Source organism: Motacilla alba, chromosome 13 (genome assembly GCF_015832195.1).
Source record: "Motacilla alba alba isolate MOTALB_02 chromosome 13, Motacilla_alba_V1.0_pri, whole genome shotgun sequence".
NCBI classification, from domain to species: Eukaryota; Metazoa; Chordata; class Aves; order Passeriformes; family Motacillidae; genus Motacilla; species Motacilla alba.
In genome coordinates, this window is record NC_052028.1 from 11,229,506 (window position 1) to 11,247,081 (window position 17,576).

At 43.3% G+C, this 17,576-nt stretch overlaps 2 protein-coding genes across 18 annotated transcripts in view; one reads left to right on the forward strand and one right to left on the reverse strand.

Annotated features, from left to right (window-relative positions):
- Positions 1-16,623, forward strand: RUFY1 (RUN and FYVE domain containing 1). Of its 4 annotated transcripts, none has more exons than XM_038149869.1 (18): positions 1-306; positions 4,945-5,118; positions 5,430-5,547; positions 6,203-6,304; positions 6,626-6,749; positions 7,159-7,217; positions 7,934-7,999; positions 8,603-8,672; positions 9,125-9,226; positions 9,667-9,783; positions 10,108-10,275; positions 11,008-11,105; positions 11,575-11,694; positions 12,476-12,605; positions 13,029-13,123; positions 13,567-13,615; positions 13,786-13,863; positions 14,422-16,623. In XM_038149869.1, exons 1-18 carry the CDS (start codon positions 39-41, stop codon positions 14,563-14,565), a joined length of 2,082 nt encoding a protein of 693 aa, XP_038005797.1. In that variant the 5' UTR covers positions 1-38; the 3' UTR covers positions 14,566-16,623. The 4 variants fall into 4 exon arrangements, with proteins under 4 accessions (XP_038005797.1, XP_038005800.1, XP_038005798.1 ...); XM_038149872.1 differs by having other exon boundaries at positions 32-364; positions 14,422-14,565; XM_038149870.1 differs by lacking the exon at positions 1-306 and adding an exon at positions 3,455-4,393 and having other exon boundaries at positions 14,422-14,565.
- The window catches only part of HNRNPH1 (heterogeneous nuclear ribonucleoprotein H1), a 16,008-nt gene continuing 14,424 nt past the window's right edge, over positions 15,993-17,576 (reverse strand). For 7 of the 14 annotated variants that reach the window (XM_038149878.1, XM_038149873.1, XM_038149875.1 and 4 more), the window contains one exon: positions 16,321-17,098. In XM_038149878.1, the coding sequence (XP_038005806.1) occupies positions 16,974-17,098 (125 nt within the window). In that variant the 3' untranslated portion in view covers positions 16,321-16,973. Of the gene's footprint in view, positions 17,214-17,576 lie in introns of all 14 variants that reach the window. The other 7 variants (XM_038149879.1, XM_038149877.1, XM_038149883.1 and 4 more) reach the window with 4 other exon arrangements.

The following is a 17,576-nucleotide window of genomic DNA, read 5'->3' on the forward strand; positions in this document are numbered from 1 at the left end:
GGGCGGCTCCCGAGCCGCGGTCATGTGACCCGTCCAAGATGGCTGCCGGGGAGCGCGGCGCCGCGCCCGCCGCGGGAAAGGAGGAAGACTTCGAGATTATTGACAAAAAACAGCTCCCTGACGCGGCCGAGCTGAGGAACGAGGAGAAGGCGAAACCGGAGGAAGCGCGGTGGTCTGCTCCTATCTTGTCTCTGGCCAGGAAAGCCTCGGAAAACTTGGCGCTGGGCTATGGCAGCGCCCTGAAGTCCGCATCCCTGGTGGGATTGGTGTCCAAGCCCGGCAGCAGTGACAGCCCGGCAAAGACAAGTACGGCTCCGCTTCTTTAGTAAACTCGCTTTTGTGGTGCGCAAATGAGTTCGCTCCCGTAAGTGCTGCTGGGTCGTGTCAGTGGTGCATGGGCGTTACTTTGAATTTCTTTTTTTAAGATGCTGCAGTTTTGTATTGAAGTAAAATTAAACAAGTGACACAGATATAGAATTTTAGAAATGCGTTATAACCAGAAGAAGCCTAAACTGTTATATTTGAAGAAATTTACTTTTGTTTTATTTGCTGCCTTTTCTCCTTCTCCTTAAAGCTCCAGCAGCCTGGCTGCACTGAGGGATATCTCAAAATTCCACATCCTCCCTCGAGTGCTGCTGGTTCCGGGAAGGAATCTCTGAACCTTTCATGTCAGAGACTAGACCAGCAGACTAAGATACAGATTTGTTAGAAGTTACTTTTTAACTACATTAAAAATGCCTTCAGTTTAACCACAGATTGCTTTGTTCAACATTGGCATTTGTGGATCTGGCAGATTTATGGAACAGGTCTCTTAGAACTGAATTTAAATGGTTTTAGTTGAATCACGTGGAAGATAAATCTCAGCGATATTTATAATGTGGGGAAAAAACCCAAACCCATTCAAATGCAGCAGAAACTGGGCCTGGAGCCCTGCACTCCAGAGTCTCAGCCTGGTGCATAATTGTTCTGGAGCGCTGGAGCTCAGTTTTGCTCTGTTTGGTGCTGACCTTTTTGTTTTTAATGGTACTGAGTACTCAAAGGCAAGTTCCATGCAGTTGAGTTGTGGCAACGTGGGGCAGTGTTACTCCTGATGGACTTCTTCATTTTTTTGTGAAAATTCCTCAGTGTTGCATAGTCAGAGTTGAAGATTAATTGTCCTGAAAAGAAAATAGACTCTTTTCTTTTCCTGCACCTCAAAATCTCACACCAAACTTGCCGCAGGTTTGTTTCCCCAGTGCCCCTCTTGCACACTTGGGATCTAACCTGAGAAAGTGCAGAATATCCCAATTTCTGTGTTTGCTTTTGGGATAATGCTGTAGATAGATGCAGTTGAAAACAACACACAGCATTTGGCAAGGGGCAGGGAATAAAATATTCTCTTACCTGAAATGAAGCTCCCACATTTCAGGGAACTTTTACCATAATCTTTCTGCTTCTTCCTTGCAAAGTAAGGGAACACACCACGACCTTCCCACATTGTTCAAAGGATTTGGATAATATGCTAATAAGTTTTATGGAAAATTCTGCATGAAAAATCAGTTTATGACTTGTATATGAAATGTGAACAGGCACTAATGCACCTGTTCTACCTGTTCAATATTACTTACCCTTGACCAAGCACTTAAATATTAAAGCAGGCATGTTTAAGAAATAAGCCAAGACCTAAAAGACCACTTGTGGAAAACTTGGAGCTTGTTGCCTGCTGTAATGTTTTTCCAGAGATTTTATAACCTCTGTCTGCTACTTCAGATCTGTTGATCACATGTTCTAAACACATAAACCCCATCCTAAAACCAGTGTCTGCCACTGAGGAGATTGTGTCCTGCCTTGCAGAGAGGCCAGAAGCTTCAAATCTAAAGAAAACGAATCAAGAAAGACTTGCAGTCCCAAAGACCAAGGGATGGAGAACTGTGAGCTTTCCTTTGTGCTTCAGTGTTTTCTGACTTCAAAGCGTGCTGAATAATTACAGTAAACAAGGCATGTGGCTTCGAAAAGATGTTGAAACAAATCTCTTGAGTCAAATAAGATACAAAACTGTGTGACTGCATTCTTAAAGATTGCAGCATCACATCTGATCTTTTGCTCTGGGGTAACCTGATGCCTAATCTTTAAAGCTTGGCTTTGGCAGTGTGTCTAATACCTGTTTATTTTGCATGTACCAACCTGCACAGTTTTGCAAAAGATGTATCTGACTGTGTAAATTTGCAACAGTCTGAAAAATATTGTTCAAGTAATTATTTAACTTAATGCAAAGTGATATTAAGACACTTCTAAGTTTAAAATTGCTTTCATAAAGAGCTTTTCATTCATGTTATTTTATTTTTTTAAGTCTTGTGGGTAATATGTGTATCTTGAGTAAGGTGTAGAGGCAAAGTATTTCTGGTAAGTAAAAATTCAAATTCAAAAAAACCATCAAAATAGTTAGCTTTGCTTTGAAACACCCAAAAAACCTCACTGGTTTACTGTTTGTGCAGCTTTTTTTCTGTTCCTAATGTGTAACCTGACAATATTGAGATCAAAATTCTAAATATTATGGTGCTTTTAATCCTCAGCATTATGTCAACACACTAGATACAGTTTTGAGGCATCCATTGGCTAAAGACAATATACAGTATACTCCTTCTATATATACATATACCTATATTATAATGTATATTGATTATATACTGTATATACTATTGTATATACTGGATATAGTGTATTTGCAATTAACTCTAGAGTAGCACGCAGAGATGACAGCATTTTGTGTGTATTGTGGTTACTAAGGTCAGTTAGATTAGAATGACTCTGTTTTCCCTCTTCTGACACGAGGAGGAGTTTTGCTCATTTTTAACCCTGAATTAACACTGTGTGCACAAAAAGGAAAACACTGGAGAGACTTTGCATGATCTTAAAAACATTGTTAACCATCTTCAGTGTGACTGACACAGGGCTGGGGCTTCTGCCACTGTTTTTTCTGCAGAGTGTGGCCGTGTGTGACTCACAGGTGACAGCAAGACTGTCCTGCTGAAACAGCAGTGGCTTAAAACGTGATTTTGGTGGCCACTGGGCTGTGGCTGGCAGCTCCTGTCAGATCCTGTAGGTGCCGTAAGAAGCAAGGGAGCTGGTCCTGCTCCTGGTCCCACTCCCCCTGTTGGGATCTGTTGTCCCAAAACAGGTTCTTTCACTTGGTCTGCAAGAGGCCAATCCATGCACAGAGTGGAGGGATTTGATTTATTTATGGTTTTGCACAGCAAGGGGGCTGGGTGGCAAATCCACAAAGCCAGCACGACTACCAAAACTTTTCAGTATTTTAGGCATTAGGCATTAATGTTCATTGGTTACAAATTTCCTAGTTCTCTGATGAATTACCATTCTATCTTCTGTTGGTCAATGATATCCTCACTTCCCATGCTCATTAGTCTGCATGCTCAGGCTGTCGGTTCTTTTGGGTCAGTGGTCACAGTCTGCCCCTACCAGAATTACCTTCTACCCAGTCAGAGCTGATTGAGCACAGTTGCTGCCTTGGCTTTATGAGCTTCTTCCTTATCTTGGGGTTCTGCCAAATGTCATAAAATCATAGAATATGCTGGGTTGGAAAGGACCCACTAGGATCATTGAGTCCAACTCCTAGGCCTGTACAGGAGCATCCCCAAGAGTCACATCATGTGTCTGACAGTGTTGTATGAATGCTCCTTGAGCTCTGTCAGGCTTGGCGCTGTTACCATTGCCATGAGGAGCCCATTCCAGCGCCACACCACCCTGTGGGTGAGGAACCTTTTCCTCATCTCAACCTAAACCTCTCCTGACTCAGCCTGTCCTTGTGGCGCATAAATTCTGCATCCTTTGAGTCCACTATCAGTGCTATATCCTTTTATTAACCTCCCCTGGGCCTCAGGTCACTGCAGCATGTCCAGCCCTAAACCTTAACGAGGCAATTCTACTGACCTGTGATTCGCCTTTGTAACACCCGGGCACAGCTTGCTCGTTAGCTGATGTTTCACGGCTTAAATCACCCTTATTGTCGCTTAGGCTTGAAATTGTACCAAGATCGAGAAACACCCTTTCTTAAGCAAATCTGTACAATAATTCCACATTTTGCAACACGCCCCGGCCGGGCCGAGCCCGCCCCGCGCCCCTCGCACGGCTCTAAGATGGCGGCCGGCCCGCCCCCGCCGTAGCCGTGGTAACGCGGCGGGCCGGGGTCCCTCAGCCCCGGGGCGCCCGGCCCGGCCCCGCCGCTCAGGTAGGGACCCGCGGCCGGGGCTGGGGCCCTGTGCCCCCCGGGGGCCGGGCGCGGCGCTGAGGGGGGGTTTACCCAGCTCGCTCCCGCCGCGGGATGGAGGCCCAGCTGGCGCACCGCGGCGAGGGGTCTTTAGAAGCTGCGCAGCGTCTCCGTGCAGATTCTCCCCAGGTACTCGGCACTGGGGAGGCCGCACCTCGAGTGCTGTGATCAGTTCGGGGCGCCTCAGTTCAGGAAGGGCATTGAGGGGCTGCAGAGAAGGGCAGCAGAGCTGGGGAAGGTTCTGGAGCACAGGTCCTATGAGGAGCGGCTGAGGGAGTCGGGGGTGTTTAGTCTGGAGAAAAGAAGAATCAAGGGTGGCCTTGTCACTATCTACAATCCCTGACAGGAGGCTGTAGCCAGGTGGGGGTCGGGCTCTTCTCCCAGACAGCCAGTGATAAGATTACAGGATATAATCTTATGCTGCACCAGGAGAGGTTTAGGTTGGACATTAGGAAGTATTTCTTCACAGAAAGGTGATTTATTGTATATTGGAAGGGGCAGCCCAGGGAGGTGGTGGAGTCGCTGTCCCCAGACCTGTTTAAATAAAAACTGGATCTGGTACTTAGTGCCCTGGCCTAGTTTCATCATACATTGGACTTGATGATCTCAGAGGTCTTTTCCAGCCTATTTGATTCTGGGACTGTATCACAGCTTTCCTTTCCCCACTCATATGCCCCCAGGTACGCGGTGTCACACCATGGAGGAGCGTGCCAACCTCATGAACATGATGAAGCTCAGCATCAAAATCCTCATCCAGTCAGCCCTGAGCCTGGGCCGGACCCTGGACTCTGACTTCCCACCACTGCAGCAGTTCTTCGTGGTGCTGGAGCACTGCCTCAAGCACGGGCTCAAAGGTGGGCACTGGCTGCCAGGCTGAGGAGAGGCAGGTCAAGGACTCTGTCATGTCCTGCTGTGGCTCCAGCTTCACTTCTGAATGGCATTATTAATTCTGTAAACATGATGCTAATCAGTAATGCAGATATAACTCTGTGGTTACCCTTGTACACCCTGTATTTTGTGCCTGCTAAACTGTCAGAGTATTTTTATGCCCACTTTCCACAGACGTGTTATAAGCTGATAAAGTAACAAAGTAAATTTTGACTAAAATTCTGGAGTTGGAAGCCTGTCATTTTTCCTCACAAATCTCTCTGTATGCTCCCTTTAGTGAAGAAGAGTTTTATTGGACAGAACAAATCGTTTTTTGGTCCTTTGGAGCTAGTGGAAAAACTTTGTCCTGAAGCATCAGATATAGCAACCAGTGTTAAAAATCTGCCAGAGTTGAAGTAAGTTAATTGTTGGGGATGATGCATTTTGCTCATACTGCTGGGAAAAAGAATGCTTCGTGTAGTCTCTTGGCTTCCTTAACAAGCTCTTGTTCCCAAAAAAAAAAAAAAAAAATAAAAATAGGGTGTGTAGGAGGCATTGACTTCTCCAAGGGATAAGGAGGATATCTCAAAATATTCAGTTTCTGACTCAAACAACACTGTCAGATTGAAAACAGCATTTGGAAACTTTTATAACCTTGCCAAAAATAACTAAAATATTCACAGGTATTTTTTCCTCTTCTTTCCCCCACTTTCATGATTTGATATCATTTTGTGCATGTGCTGATAGTATTTGGTTTGAGTAATTCAGGATGATTGAGATAGACGTGATTTTATTATTAGGATGTGTTAATGGTTGGATTATGGTGGTAGTTGACAATATGTATGGGTTTTCAAATTAAGAAGACTTTACAATATACTTCTCCCTGAAGGAAGGAATATACTTAAATATTCTTGTATTCTGGAGACAACAGTTCATTTCCCCAGAGATTTGTTGTTGTTTTTTAGTTAATAATGTCCTTCCCCTCACTTTGTAAAGTGAGAATTTTGAATTGCACAAATCTAGTTAATAAAACACCTTGGTTTTACCAAAACATGCATTTTTTCATTTTAGGACTGCTGTGGGCAGAGGGAGGGCTTGGCTTTATCTAGCACTCATGCAAAAGAAACTGGCAGATTATCTCAAAGTACTCCTGGACCATAAGCATCTGTTAAGGTAACAGCACAGACCTGTATTCCTGAATATTCCTGAATCATTGACAGCCCCTGTGGCTCCAGGGACAGTCATAATTAACCAGTTAAAGTTTGCTCTTGCAGCCTGCAGAAGAGCAAGTGGTTAATTGTTTTTGCAGTGAATCTACAAAGGAACTTGCAGAGTATTTTCTGAGAGAGTTCTAAATCTTCTGCATTATGCAATAAATAAGTGAGAACTCAGCTGAGTTTTGTAAAGGCTGCATTATTGTTTGTATGATTTCAGTGATGGAAGTGCCATTATAACTGTTTGATGTGCAGTGAGGCCTTGTACTGTTTGTTCCAGTGAATTTTATGAACCCGATGCATTGATGATGGAGGAGGAAGGAGCAGTTATTGTGGGTCTGCTGGTTGGACTGAATGTTATTGATGCAAACCTCTGCTTGAAAGGAGAAGACTTGGATTCCCAGGTGAAGATTAAAGCTTTAATAGGATCAGTTGGTATAGGATTCTAGTAGAATTAAGTACATCTATAAATACTTTACTGAGATGGGTCCAGATTTCTTTCCAAACTGGTCCATGTGGAAGCTTGTTGCATTTCCCTCAGTGAATTTAAAGAAAGTACATAAGTAGCAGTTTATGGAAACACTGTCAAAACTAATAACTGCAAGGAAACTGTTCACACATAATATGGTTACTTTGATGCTTTCATGACAAATGCTAGCTTGTATGTTTGCATCAGCTAGGAAGAATATAGGTATTATTTGTCTCTCTAAATCTAAACTTCAGATTTTTATCATTTTCCAGATATACAGTATGCCTGCTTCTACACATAATTGCACTGTGAAGGTGTGCTAATATCTTAAATATATTTTTCAGGTTGGAGTGATTGATTTTTCCTTGTACCTTAAGGAAACACAGGATGGTGATGGCAAACAGTATGTATGGTGAATGAATAATTCCAAATCATTACCGTTTTTGTAGAACAAACCTCTCAGACAGTCTGTGGGAGGATGGGAGTGCTGGAGATTTCAAACTATTAATCATCCAAAACAGAGAACCCAAGCCAGATTTTGTTACCTAAACAAAAGTAGTATCTTTCAGAGACTGAATTTGTGGTAGTTTTAACAATAGTCTGGGGACTTTGAGTCTTGAGCTGGGACCAAATTAAAAGTACACAAAATACTAGATTGTGGTTTTATTTGGTTTTAGAAGAGAAGATTTGCCAAGTCACCCATTGCCAACTCACTGCTTTGTTTCTAAGCACAGTTTCAGAAACCCTCTCAACTAAGCAGCTGTCTTTGAGGGAGAGATCAGTTATGGAGGAAAAAATGTAATTTTAAGTGAAATATTAGATTTCAGACTGCAGTTAGCAACACAGGTCTTCTAAAACCTGTAGCAAATGAAGAGATCTTCATATTTTATGTGCTTCTGTCACTTCAGAGCACTTCACTGTGGAGATTCTAAGAAGCAGCCAAGCAGCTGCTTGACCTCCCTGGTGCTTCTGATCCAGCTCAGACACAAGTATTTTATGAGGAGAGGATAAAAGATTTTAGCTCTGTTTGCAGGTATATGCTGAAAGCCCTAGTACAGAATAGCACTTCAAAATGAATTAGTTTCTTCTCAATCAATAAATTCTCACTTTTACAACTAGAGATGGAGGGATTACAGCTGTCCTTGACCAGAAGCATTATGTGGAAGAACTGAACCGACATCTAAGGTGGGATTTTCATCTGTTCTCATATACAAACACTTGTCCTGTTTAGCTTTTCCAGCATGACTTTGAATGTCTTTGCTGCCAGTCTTGTAAATTTTTGTTTGATGTTAAAATGCCTTTTCTGATTATTTCCCAAAAATCTTAGTTTCTTTTTGTAGTCCTACTCTTCTGAAGGTTCATGCAATGTGGAAAGCAAGTGTGTGTAATAGTTAACTTTTTTGAGAGTGATTAACAGAACACTTTGGAACTATTTTTTTTCAAGAGAAACTATTGCAAGTGCATCTGGAAATTCATTCCTTGGAGGAAGAGTCTCTGCTCTTCTCCCATAGGTTGCTCAGCAGGACAAGGAGGCCTCCCTTACCCTCTTGAGCAGGAGAGGTGTTACGACTGCAAAAGCTAAGCCTGAACAGGGCTGCCAGGAGAAGGACATGGTCCTCTCAGTGCTTGAGAGGGATGGTTGTTCTTCCTGTGAGTTTTTCCCCAGCTCACCAAAGTACTTCATTGTTTACAAATGCAAGATGGTAAAAATACTGTTGAAGGCAGGAGTAAAAGTTGAACATTGACACTTCATTTATTGTTTTTATGCATCTCTCTTCCTTGCTGCAGTTGCACGGTTGCAGATCTCCAGAACAAAATAGACTGTTTAGAAAAGACCAATTCAAAACTCCAGGAAGAGGTTTGTATCTGGTCTGTTAAATATTTCTCACAGCTCTTTTCCATCAGAGGCAAAACTCCCTAAGACTGTACCTTACACCTAAAATATTTGAGTAGATACTGGTGAGCTGTGGGGACTGGACAGACTGGCATGGGTTGGTGTGGCTTGCAGTTCATACCACAGATCCAGGGTGGATTTTAGCCTTTTACATGGTGGTGCTTTTCTTTGCTCAGTTAATATTTAAAAATAATTGATGAGGGTGTGAAGCAGAAGTTGGTGAACAGATGTTGGTGGGCACATTAATTTTGGCTGACAGTGGGTATGGCTGCAGAAGGGTCAGGCAGCTCCTGGGGAGAGCAGAAGGTGAAGTGAGCAGCACAGCTGCTGCAGAGACTGAGCTACCGACTTCAGAATTGCTCCAGATGCTGCACGATTGCTCAGTGATTAAATATAGATCCATTCTCTTCACACAGCTTGCAGCAGCCACTGACCGAATTGGATCCCTTCAGGAAGAGCAGCAGCAGCTAAAACAACAGAACGAATTAATTCGTGAACGGAGTGAAAAAAGTGTAGAGGTGGGACACCTACTAAGAGATGATGAGGATCCTTAAAATAAGTGATCTCTTTTGATCAGCTGTAGTGAGTTCTCCCCAGCCCACTGTGCACTGGAATGCTCAGCACAGTTGAGCACATTGCTAGGCAGGTCACTGGGTTTGGGTGTTGTATGCTCAGGCATTAGATTTTACTGTTCTTTACTACACACCCAGAAGTACACTTGCAGAAGGAAGAAGGAATTCAAAATATTAGAAGTATTAAAGTAAAAAGTGTAAAGTATTGAAGTATTTTTATCATTATTGTATCTTTAAAATTTCAGCTTGTTAATGTTTACTAGGTCATTGATTGTAAAACAGTAGGATTTTACTTGAAATAGCATGTTGAAATACTGTGTTACACACAAGAATTAAAGAGATACTTTAAATACTTTGTAATCTTATGTAGCTGATGTTTCTTGTAGGTAACAAAAGAGGATACAAAAGTAGAATTGGATACTTACAAGCAATCTCGCCAGGGCCTTGATGAAATGTACAGTGATGTTTGGAAGCAGTTGAAAGAAGAAAAAAAAATCAGGCTGGTAAGGAAACTTAACTACAGAAAGTGAAGTGAAAGACACAGGATTCTGCCTATGGTAGTATTACAAATACAAGATGACAGCTGTGCACCTTTTGCAGCTGTTCAGAATTCATAGAGCAATTGCAAGCAAGATGCTGGGCATTGGTCATTAACAGTGTCTGTAAGGTACTGGGAATTGGGGCTTTTGGAATTTTGGAAGTAAAAGGCCTCTTTTTAAGAAACCACTGGCATTATTATAGCAGAGACGTAGTTTGTGTATGGGGTTGTCTGGGTGTTATCCCTGACCTACGGCTACGTAGCAGTAACTAGGAAATGTCTTTGCAAGGAACTAGAGAAAGAGTTGGAGCTACAAATTGGAATGAAAACAGAAATGGAAATTGCCATGAAACTTCTGGAAAAAGATACTCATGAAAAACAAGACACTTTAGTTGCCCTTCGCCAACAGTTAGAAGAAGTGAAGGCCATTAACTTGCAGATGTTTCACAAATCCCAGGTATGTACAGGGGGCTGGGGATGCTTTTGTGGGGTTTCTCTTGTTTGGGTGGGTTGTGGTTTTACATGGTTTTTTTCAGTTGAACAAAACTGTATGATAGGCAATTCTACAAGGAAGCCATGGTGTAGCAGTGCTCACACAAAACATACAGAGCTTGTTTTCATTAATGAAACAAAAGTTTCATTAACCTCTCCATGCATGAAGAGTTCAGCAAGCCTTCCTCTCCCACACCTGGTTCCAGAAATCCAGAGAGGATTTCTTTCAATTTTTGTGGCCTATTTCTTGATGCCTGTTCAAGCTTTACCCAGGTCCTTACCTGCTTCCCAGACACTCGCAAGTCAGCAAAACCCCAGTGCTGAGGTGTGGCTTTGCTTTTGAAAGCAGTATTTCTTTGGTTTTTTTTTTTACTTCCTGGTTCCATGCCCACTGAGTACAGTTGTTATATTCAAATCATCATTGGTATTCTTATCCTGTCAATTTAATCTGGTTTTATTTCTTCAGGCTTTTTCAGAAGAGAACATTTTTGGCTTGTAGCTGATCGCATAGGTCAAAACATAGTTAAGGTGGTTTGGGTTTTTTCTGAGGTTGTAACAAAACAATTGGAGCAATGTCTGCTCTGGAATTATCAGCATTTTGTTTGCACATTCCAGTCAGACCCAGGCATGGCCTTTAGCAAGCTGAACATTGTTTTTCTGGTGGCAAACTTTAAACACTGTTCACTATTTCCTACAGAATGCCGAGTGTTCATTACAACAGAAAACAGAAGCAATATCCTCTTTTGAAGGAAAAACAAATGAGATGATGTCCTCTATGAAACAAATGGAAAAGAGGTAATAATTGCAAGATCAGAAAGTCAACATTGAAGTCAATAGAAAATTTCCAATATAAACCTTTACAGGACGACCTGCCATATGCCCCATAGACATTCGGGCCTGTGTGCCAGCATAAGCTTTTTTACTTTCTCCTCTTCATCCCTCTGGGCTTGCTGTTCTCTCTTCCCAGGCAAACATGCCCATAACTGACCCACTGGAAAACCATAGCTCTTTTCATAAGCAGGCTGTTGAAAAACATGTTAACTTCACTTTAAGAACAAGTGTGACTTTGCTTTTGTTTTTTTTTTTAGAAACAACTGCTGTTGAAAGCCTTTTTTTTTTTCTCCACTAGCATTTTCAGTTCAAGCCTTTATAAAGGTTATTATAAGGTTATAAACCTATATCCCTGTGGTAACTCTAAAAGAAGAGGGTGAGAGGATGCAGGGGAGTGAATTGAAAACAAATGTCTGTGTTCCTTCCCGTGCAGGCTGCAGCAGGCAGAGAAGGCCAGGCAGGCAGCAGAGGAACGGTGCAATAAGATGAAGGAGGAGCTGGCTGGGAGGCTCGACTCATGTCGGCAGCAGATGGCCCAGCTGGACAGCAAATGGTATTTAGTCTGAGCAGGTGTTTTCCTTCCCTTTGCTGTTTCTTTAAGAAGAGTTTTCTATTCCTTTTATGCTCAGGTCTAAGGAGGGTGGAGTTTGAAATTCTGTTGGCTTCAACATTGACAGGCAGGGCCCAGGGAAGCACAGCACTTCAGTACAGTGTGCAGTTAGCATCAGAATTTTGACATGTTTTTTTCCAGAACATCTAATTCACATCACAGAGTGGCAGCAAAAAATCTGCCTATTCCAACTAGCAGTGAAGCTTTCAATTGCCTTTTTAATAAATCAGGAGATAGATATGGTCATGCTTGTAAGCTGAGCATAGAACTGACTGTCATCCAGAGGGACTGGGATTTTTGAAGGGACTGGGTGTTTTCTTAGGGAATGTTAATCCTCTAAAGATGTCTAAGAGTGATAGAAAAATCCTCTTTCACTGTTCAGATTGCAGGGTAGAGTGTCCCTTTTAAACACAACAGTTTAAACACAGGTGGTGAAATATTAACTTGTGGGGATTGGTTTCTTTGGGGGTCTTTTGGTTGGTTGTTCTTCTTCTAGCCCTTCATTGCTGTTTGTTTTCTGTGACTTGAAATGTTAACATATGTTAAATGTTAACAGTGTTAACATTTTTGACGTCTGCTGCCTGTTCTTTCCTTTCCCAGAACACCACTCTAGTTTTGCCCTCTTTTGGACAAGATTTCTACTTCTCACACTGTTGCTATTCTTAAGTGCTATAGGATATTCTTCCTCTATAGGGTTTTTTTAGAATGAATTATTTTTAAATAGCTCGACTCTGGAAAAGGAGTTAAAATCCGAAAAGGAACAGAGACAAACTTTGCAAAAAGAACTGCACCAAGAGAAGGATGCTACCACTCTGCTTAAAACAGAATTGCAACAGATGGAGGGACTAAAAAAGGTATGCACAGTTTCAAGCATTCAAGAACAACTGAATGGGATTTATTTTTTAAGCATGAACGTTCTTTTCAACCTGAAGAGAATTTGCTGCCACGTACGGAGCAGTTTCTGAGGACACAGTTGTGCACCTGTACCTGTCTATGTGCTCCTGTGTTGGCACAGGACTGCCATTTTCTAGCTATGTTGAATGATGTTCAAAGCCTGAAAATCTTCCTTTTCTTAGTAAATATGGTTAAATGATTCCATTGTTTGTGCAGAACCTGTGGATAGTTCCCCCTTGTAATTTTAAAAATCAAGCCTTAGAAATAGGGGAATTTGCAAAGGAGCCGATTCTTGTGAACTGCTTGGGTAGTTTGGGTAGACTGATCAAGGCTATAGGTCAAGCAGTGCACAGAAAAACTTGATTTTGTGCTTGATTTTATAGGAGCTGAGAAAACTGCAAGATGAGAAGCAGCAGCTGAAGAAGGTCCGTGAGGAGCAGGAGCAAGCTCTTCAAGAAATGGGACTTCATCTGAGCCAGTAAGTTCTAGGGAACAGAACTCCTGTAAGTGATGTAAGCTGGAGTATCAGACTAATATCAAGAATTTGAAATCTCATTTACTTATAAAAATCCATTGATGTAAGAATTTTAGTAGGCAATTACTATGTATGAGAAACTAAAGAGCCATGAAATGAAAGTGAGGGAGGATCTTGTTAGAGTGAGCTGGCTGAGTGGAAACATTAAAGGAAATGTTTAATTCTTCTAGTGGAACTGTGCCTTTCCTACATTCTTCTGTTTATACTGAAAAAGGGTCAAACCCTGAGTTGCCAAAGCTTCCCAGTGATAGCGAGTGGTTCAGATGGGTTACAGGGAGCTGACTGAAGAATTGGGGTTTGGGTTTCATGGCTCGACAGTGGAATGGCAAGGAAAACCAAACACAACTAAATAGAAAATCATGCAGGGCATAATTTCTTTTTTCCAGATCGAAGCTGAAGATGGAAGACATTAAAGAAGTAAATAAAGCACTAAAGGTACTCTCTCGTGCATATTTTGACTAAGCATATGAATTTAATTTAACACCTTCAAATTTCACCATGGTTATTCTGCTTTAAAAGGTGGCTTTTGAAAAATACCAGCAACGTTGGTGAAATGCCTGTAAGTTTATTTGTATCTCCAGCATGGTTTTCATACAATTTTCCAGGGTCATACGTGGCTGAAGGATGATGAAGCAACTCACTGCAAGCAATGTAAAAAGGAATTCTCCATCTCAAGAAGGAAGGTAAGATTATTTTTAAATAATCCATGGAAAACAAACGTGGTGCTGTTGCATACCTTGCTAGGGAAGACTGAACCTGTTCAATTCCAAATCTTGTTGGCATGATAAATAAATAGGGAATAATATGGCATTTACCACCCAAAAAGTAATACTGCCCCCTGCTTCGGTGCTCTCAGTGGAGAGGTGCTGTGGCTGAGTTCAGGCTGCCTTCCCAGCTGAGCAGGCGCTGCTCCGTGCCCGGCCCGCGGTGTGGGACAGCGCGGGGACCCGGCAGCCGCGGGCGGGCCAGCACAGCCTCTCCCTGCGCAGCCAGGCCCGCGCCCGCTCCGGCTCCTGCTCCTGCTCCGCTCCTGGCTGTCCCCGAGCCGGGGAGGGCGGCTGCGCCGGGATCGCGCCCTGTGCTCGGCCCTGCCCTGCGCAGGGGGAAGCGCTGCTGGGAGGGCTGGGCTTGGTGGGAAGTGGAGTGACTCAGTGGAGTCGGCCACAGTTCCCAAGGCCTGACTTCTCTCTTCCTGAAGCTGTTTTTAGGCAGCTGTGCTCATTCTGACTCTTTTTTTGTAGCACCACTGCAGGAACTGTGGGGACATCTTCTGCAACACTTGTTCCAGTAACGAACTCGCGCTGCCATCCTACCCAAAACCCGTCCGTGTCTGTGATAATTGTCACACGTTGCTGCTCCAGCAGTGCTCCTCTAACTCCTCCTAAGGCTCTCCCACCTTTGACAGAGCCACTTTAACATTGGAAAGTAGCCATTATTTTTTTAATTCTGAATTGCAGGTGTCTTCTGGTGCAGCAGACTGGACTGGCTGGTCTGATAACTTCCACTGTAAGGGCAGTGTAAATTAATTTGTAGAGATTGTGCAAGCTAATGCTTCTCCAACTGAAATAATTAAGAAGCTTATATCAACTGTAATTTCCCCAAAAGTTCTATTTGAAACTAAGATTCATTTTTCTGATTTTTATAGATATTTGTATTAAAATTTGTATATGGCATTTCTACATTTATTTGATCCCTGTAGATATCATTGTCTCTCTGTACATGAAGCGAATTTCTTTACCCTCACTGTAGGTGCTCCGTGTGTTCCCCTGGCTCGTGTACAGTTTTGTATTTGCTCTTAAGTCAGTCAGAGAGGAAAAGGTCAATTTATGAATTGTCTATAGAAAGCTTTATAAGGAGTGTCAATGAATGTGCCTTCAGTTCACTGCAGAGTCAAAAACTGCACATTATACTCGTTCTGGAAGTCGCTGTGACCACAGTGCAGTAGTTACACAATAAAGTCTTTTGCAAAAACTGAAAGCAAGTGAAGTTCTAGTTTTTAACACCTGTCAAGTCATAGATCCTAGAAAAGAATGTTTTTCCAGCCATGCATATCCAGAGTTTAAGCTAAAGGTAGCAGAATGTGTCTGGGATACCTGACCAACACTGTGATATTCTGTAGAAGGTGCCAGATGAAGCCATTGCTCTGCAGCTGGAACTTTCACCCTTTTCCAGAAACAAAAGGGCAGTGGCTCCAGCTCACTGTGCCCACCCTGGGACAGAGGGGAGCAGCTGCTGCTCCAGCCCCCAGGCCTGGGCTTGGCTGTGCCAGGGATCCCAAAGCAGTTTTGTGTTCCTGTGCCAGCGCACAGGGCTGTCACCACAACAGCAGCATGAAGGCAGCCCTGGCCCCAGGCAGCACCCAACACCAACCCGTGTGTGCCCCAGGTTCCAGAGCAGCTCTTTAACCAAGTGAGCTTCTTCCAGAGGCTCCATGTGGAACAGTGCAAACCCAGAGGCCATCCCCACTCTGCTCCGGCTCTGGCACAGGCACAGCAGGGCCACGTGGCCATTGAGCTGGGCTCACTCAGCAATCCCCTCAGGAAGCAGGTTGTTGTCATGGCAGACAGCCATGGCTGAAATACCCAGTGCTCAGAATTCCACCCTTACAGCTCTGCTGCTACAGAACAGGACAATTTCATCATTGTCGAAGGGAACCTCAGGTTCTTAACCCTTTAGGACAAAGGGTTCCTTACCCCGGGCAACCAAAATACTGACTAAATGGAAGCAAATTCCGAATTATTTCGGGAGAAGTCGCAGGGCTTAAAAAGCTGTAACTATGTTGCTTACAAAAATCACATCTTTAAGCAGGATGTTTGACAAGTTACATTTATTGAAACATGGTTGCAGTAAGCTGCCCAGTCCAGGATGCCTACAGGAAAGCACAGAAATCACCTCTCATCCCCCCAGCAGTTTCAGGGCCCAGGCCCCCTGCTCAGGGCAGAGCCCGGCCGCGCTTTGAACGAACGCCCACTGGGCAGCCCCAGCAGCAGGGGTGGCTGCCTTTGCTCCCCCCCAGTTGTCACTGTAACACTCTATGGGTCAGTGCTCTGCGTGGCAGCTGCAGGGCAAGAGCACAACAGTCACAGGACATGGGTCTAAGTGTGGTTACAAGAAGCTGGAGGTCAAGAAGGAGTGAGTTCCAGTTTTTAAAAGGAAGATTTATTTAACAAGTTTCACTTAGCGCAATACACCTAAAAAGGAAATCACAATACAATGAAAGATTAAATCAAGGCCTCAGAATTTTATACGAACACCAAGACCAAAATCCTAAAGTAGCCGTATTGCGTCTCAACATGTTTCCCCCATTAACTTAAAAAAAAAAAAGCTTTAACATGCCTTACAGGATATTAAAAGAAAGAAACTAGAACTAACATGCCAAATGTTCACTTTGATTTTCAGACACAGCTCCTATATTGGTTCTTTACAAAAAAGCATGTCTCTTTCAACATGTATTCAAAACAGTGTTGGATGTAATATGGTATAAGAGCAACATTTAACATAATTCAAACAGCTTTAACCTAAATACGCTTACTGCTTAAATACACTCCTACAACAAAACTAACTTGAGAAACGCTCCAAATTGTTTAACAGTTATAGTCTTTACTTGGTTATTACATCCTAGATGAATGTTCATTTCTGTATGTTCAAAAATACTGAACCTGAAAGGTTTTAAAACAATCCTGAATTCACTTACAGTAAAGCATAAATCACAAGCTCGTATTGCAAAACTGTTAAACTTAGTTTTTTGTTTTTTTGTTTTTTAAAAAAGATGTGACCAAAAGTCAGCGATTGGTTACATTCCCCAGCCACCACTCATGTTGGACATGTTGGACATGCCGCCCATGCCGTTCACTCCCATGGATGCGCGGTTCCCACTGCTGTAGTAGCTGCTGTTCATGGCGCCCTGGCTCCCGGGGTCTGAGGGGGAAACCGACAGCAGGTTCACAGCTGCCTCAGGCCGACTCGAAGCATCCTTGCCCCAACGCCTGTCCTTGCTGGGCCACCTCGTAAATACCGTCTACCGTGCCCAACGCTGCAAAGTGTCAGTTTACAGCTCCGTACCCAAAGCCAGTTATCGGATGTTCAACGACAGCACGAGCTCTGCATCACCCCCTTCCCAAGCCAGAGCTTTACCACTGCTCTGGGGGAATAGGGAGGACCCAGCCTCCCATGACCCCCCCCCATTTGCACTGTGTTTAAAACAAAGCTGCTCTCCAGCTTTCGGGTTAAGAAAAGTGATCAGAGCAATGCAAGTCTGAGACTGGCATTTCCTGCCCCTTTCAGAATAGTTTTCCACATTTCCCCCCCTCAGCTCCCCATTGCAGCTTTGACTCGATCCCCCCATTCCCCAAAATTCACAGTAGCCACACCTTTATCTTTCAGAGCCTGGTTATAA

What these genes read in the sequence shown, in the direction of transcription:
- RUFY1 (XM_038149869.1), top strand. Translation starts at nt 39, where the DNA reads ATGGCTGCCGGGGAGCGCGGCGCCGCGCCCGCCGCGGGAAAGGAGGAA. An exon ending in AAGAAAAAAAAATCAGGCTG is followed by an intron (nt 9,784 to 10,107) that starts GTAAGGAAACTT and finishes TGTCTTTGCAAG; the next exon opens with GAACTAGAGAAAGAGTTGGA. An exon ending in ATGGGACTTCATCTGAGCCA is followed by an intron (nt 13,124 to 13,566) that starts GTAAGTTCTAGG and finishes TCTTTTTTCCAG; the next exon opens with ATCGAAGCTGAAGATGGAAG.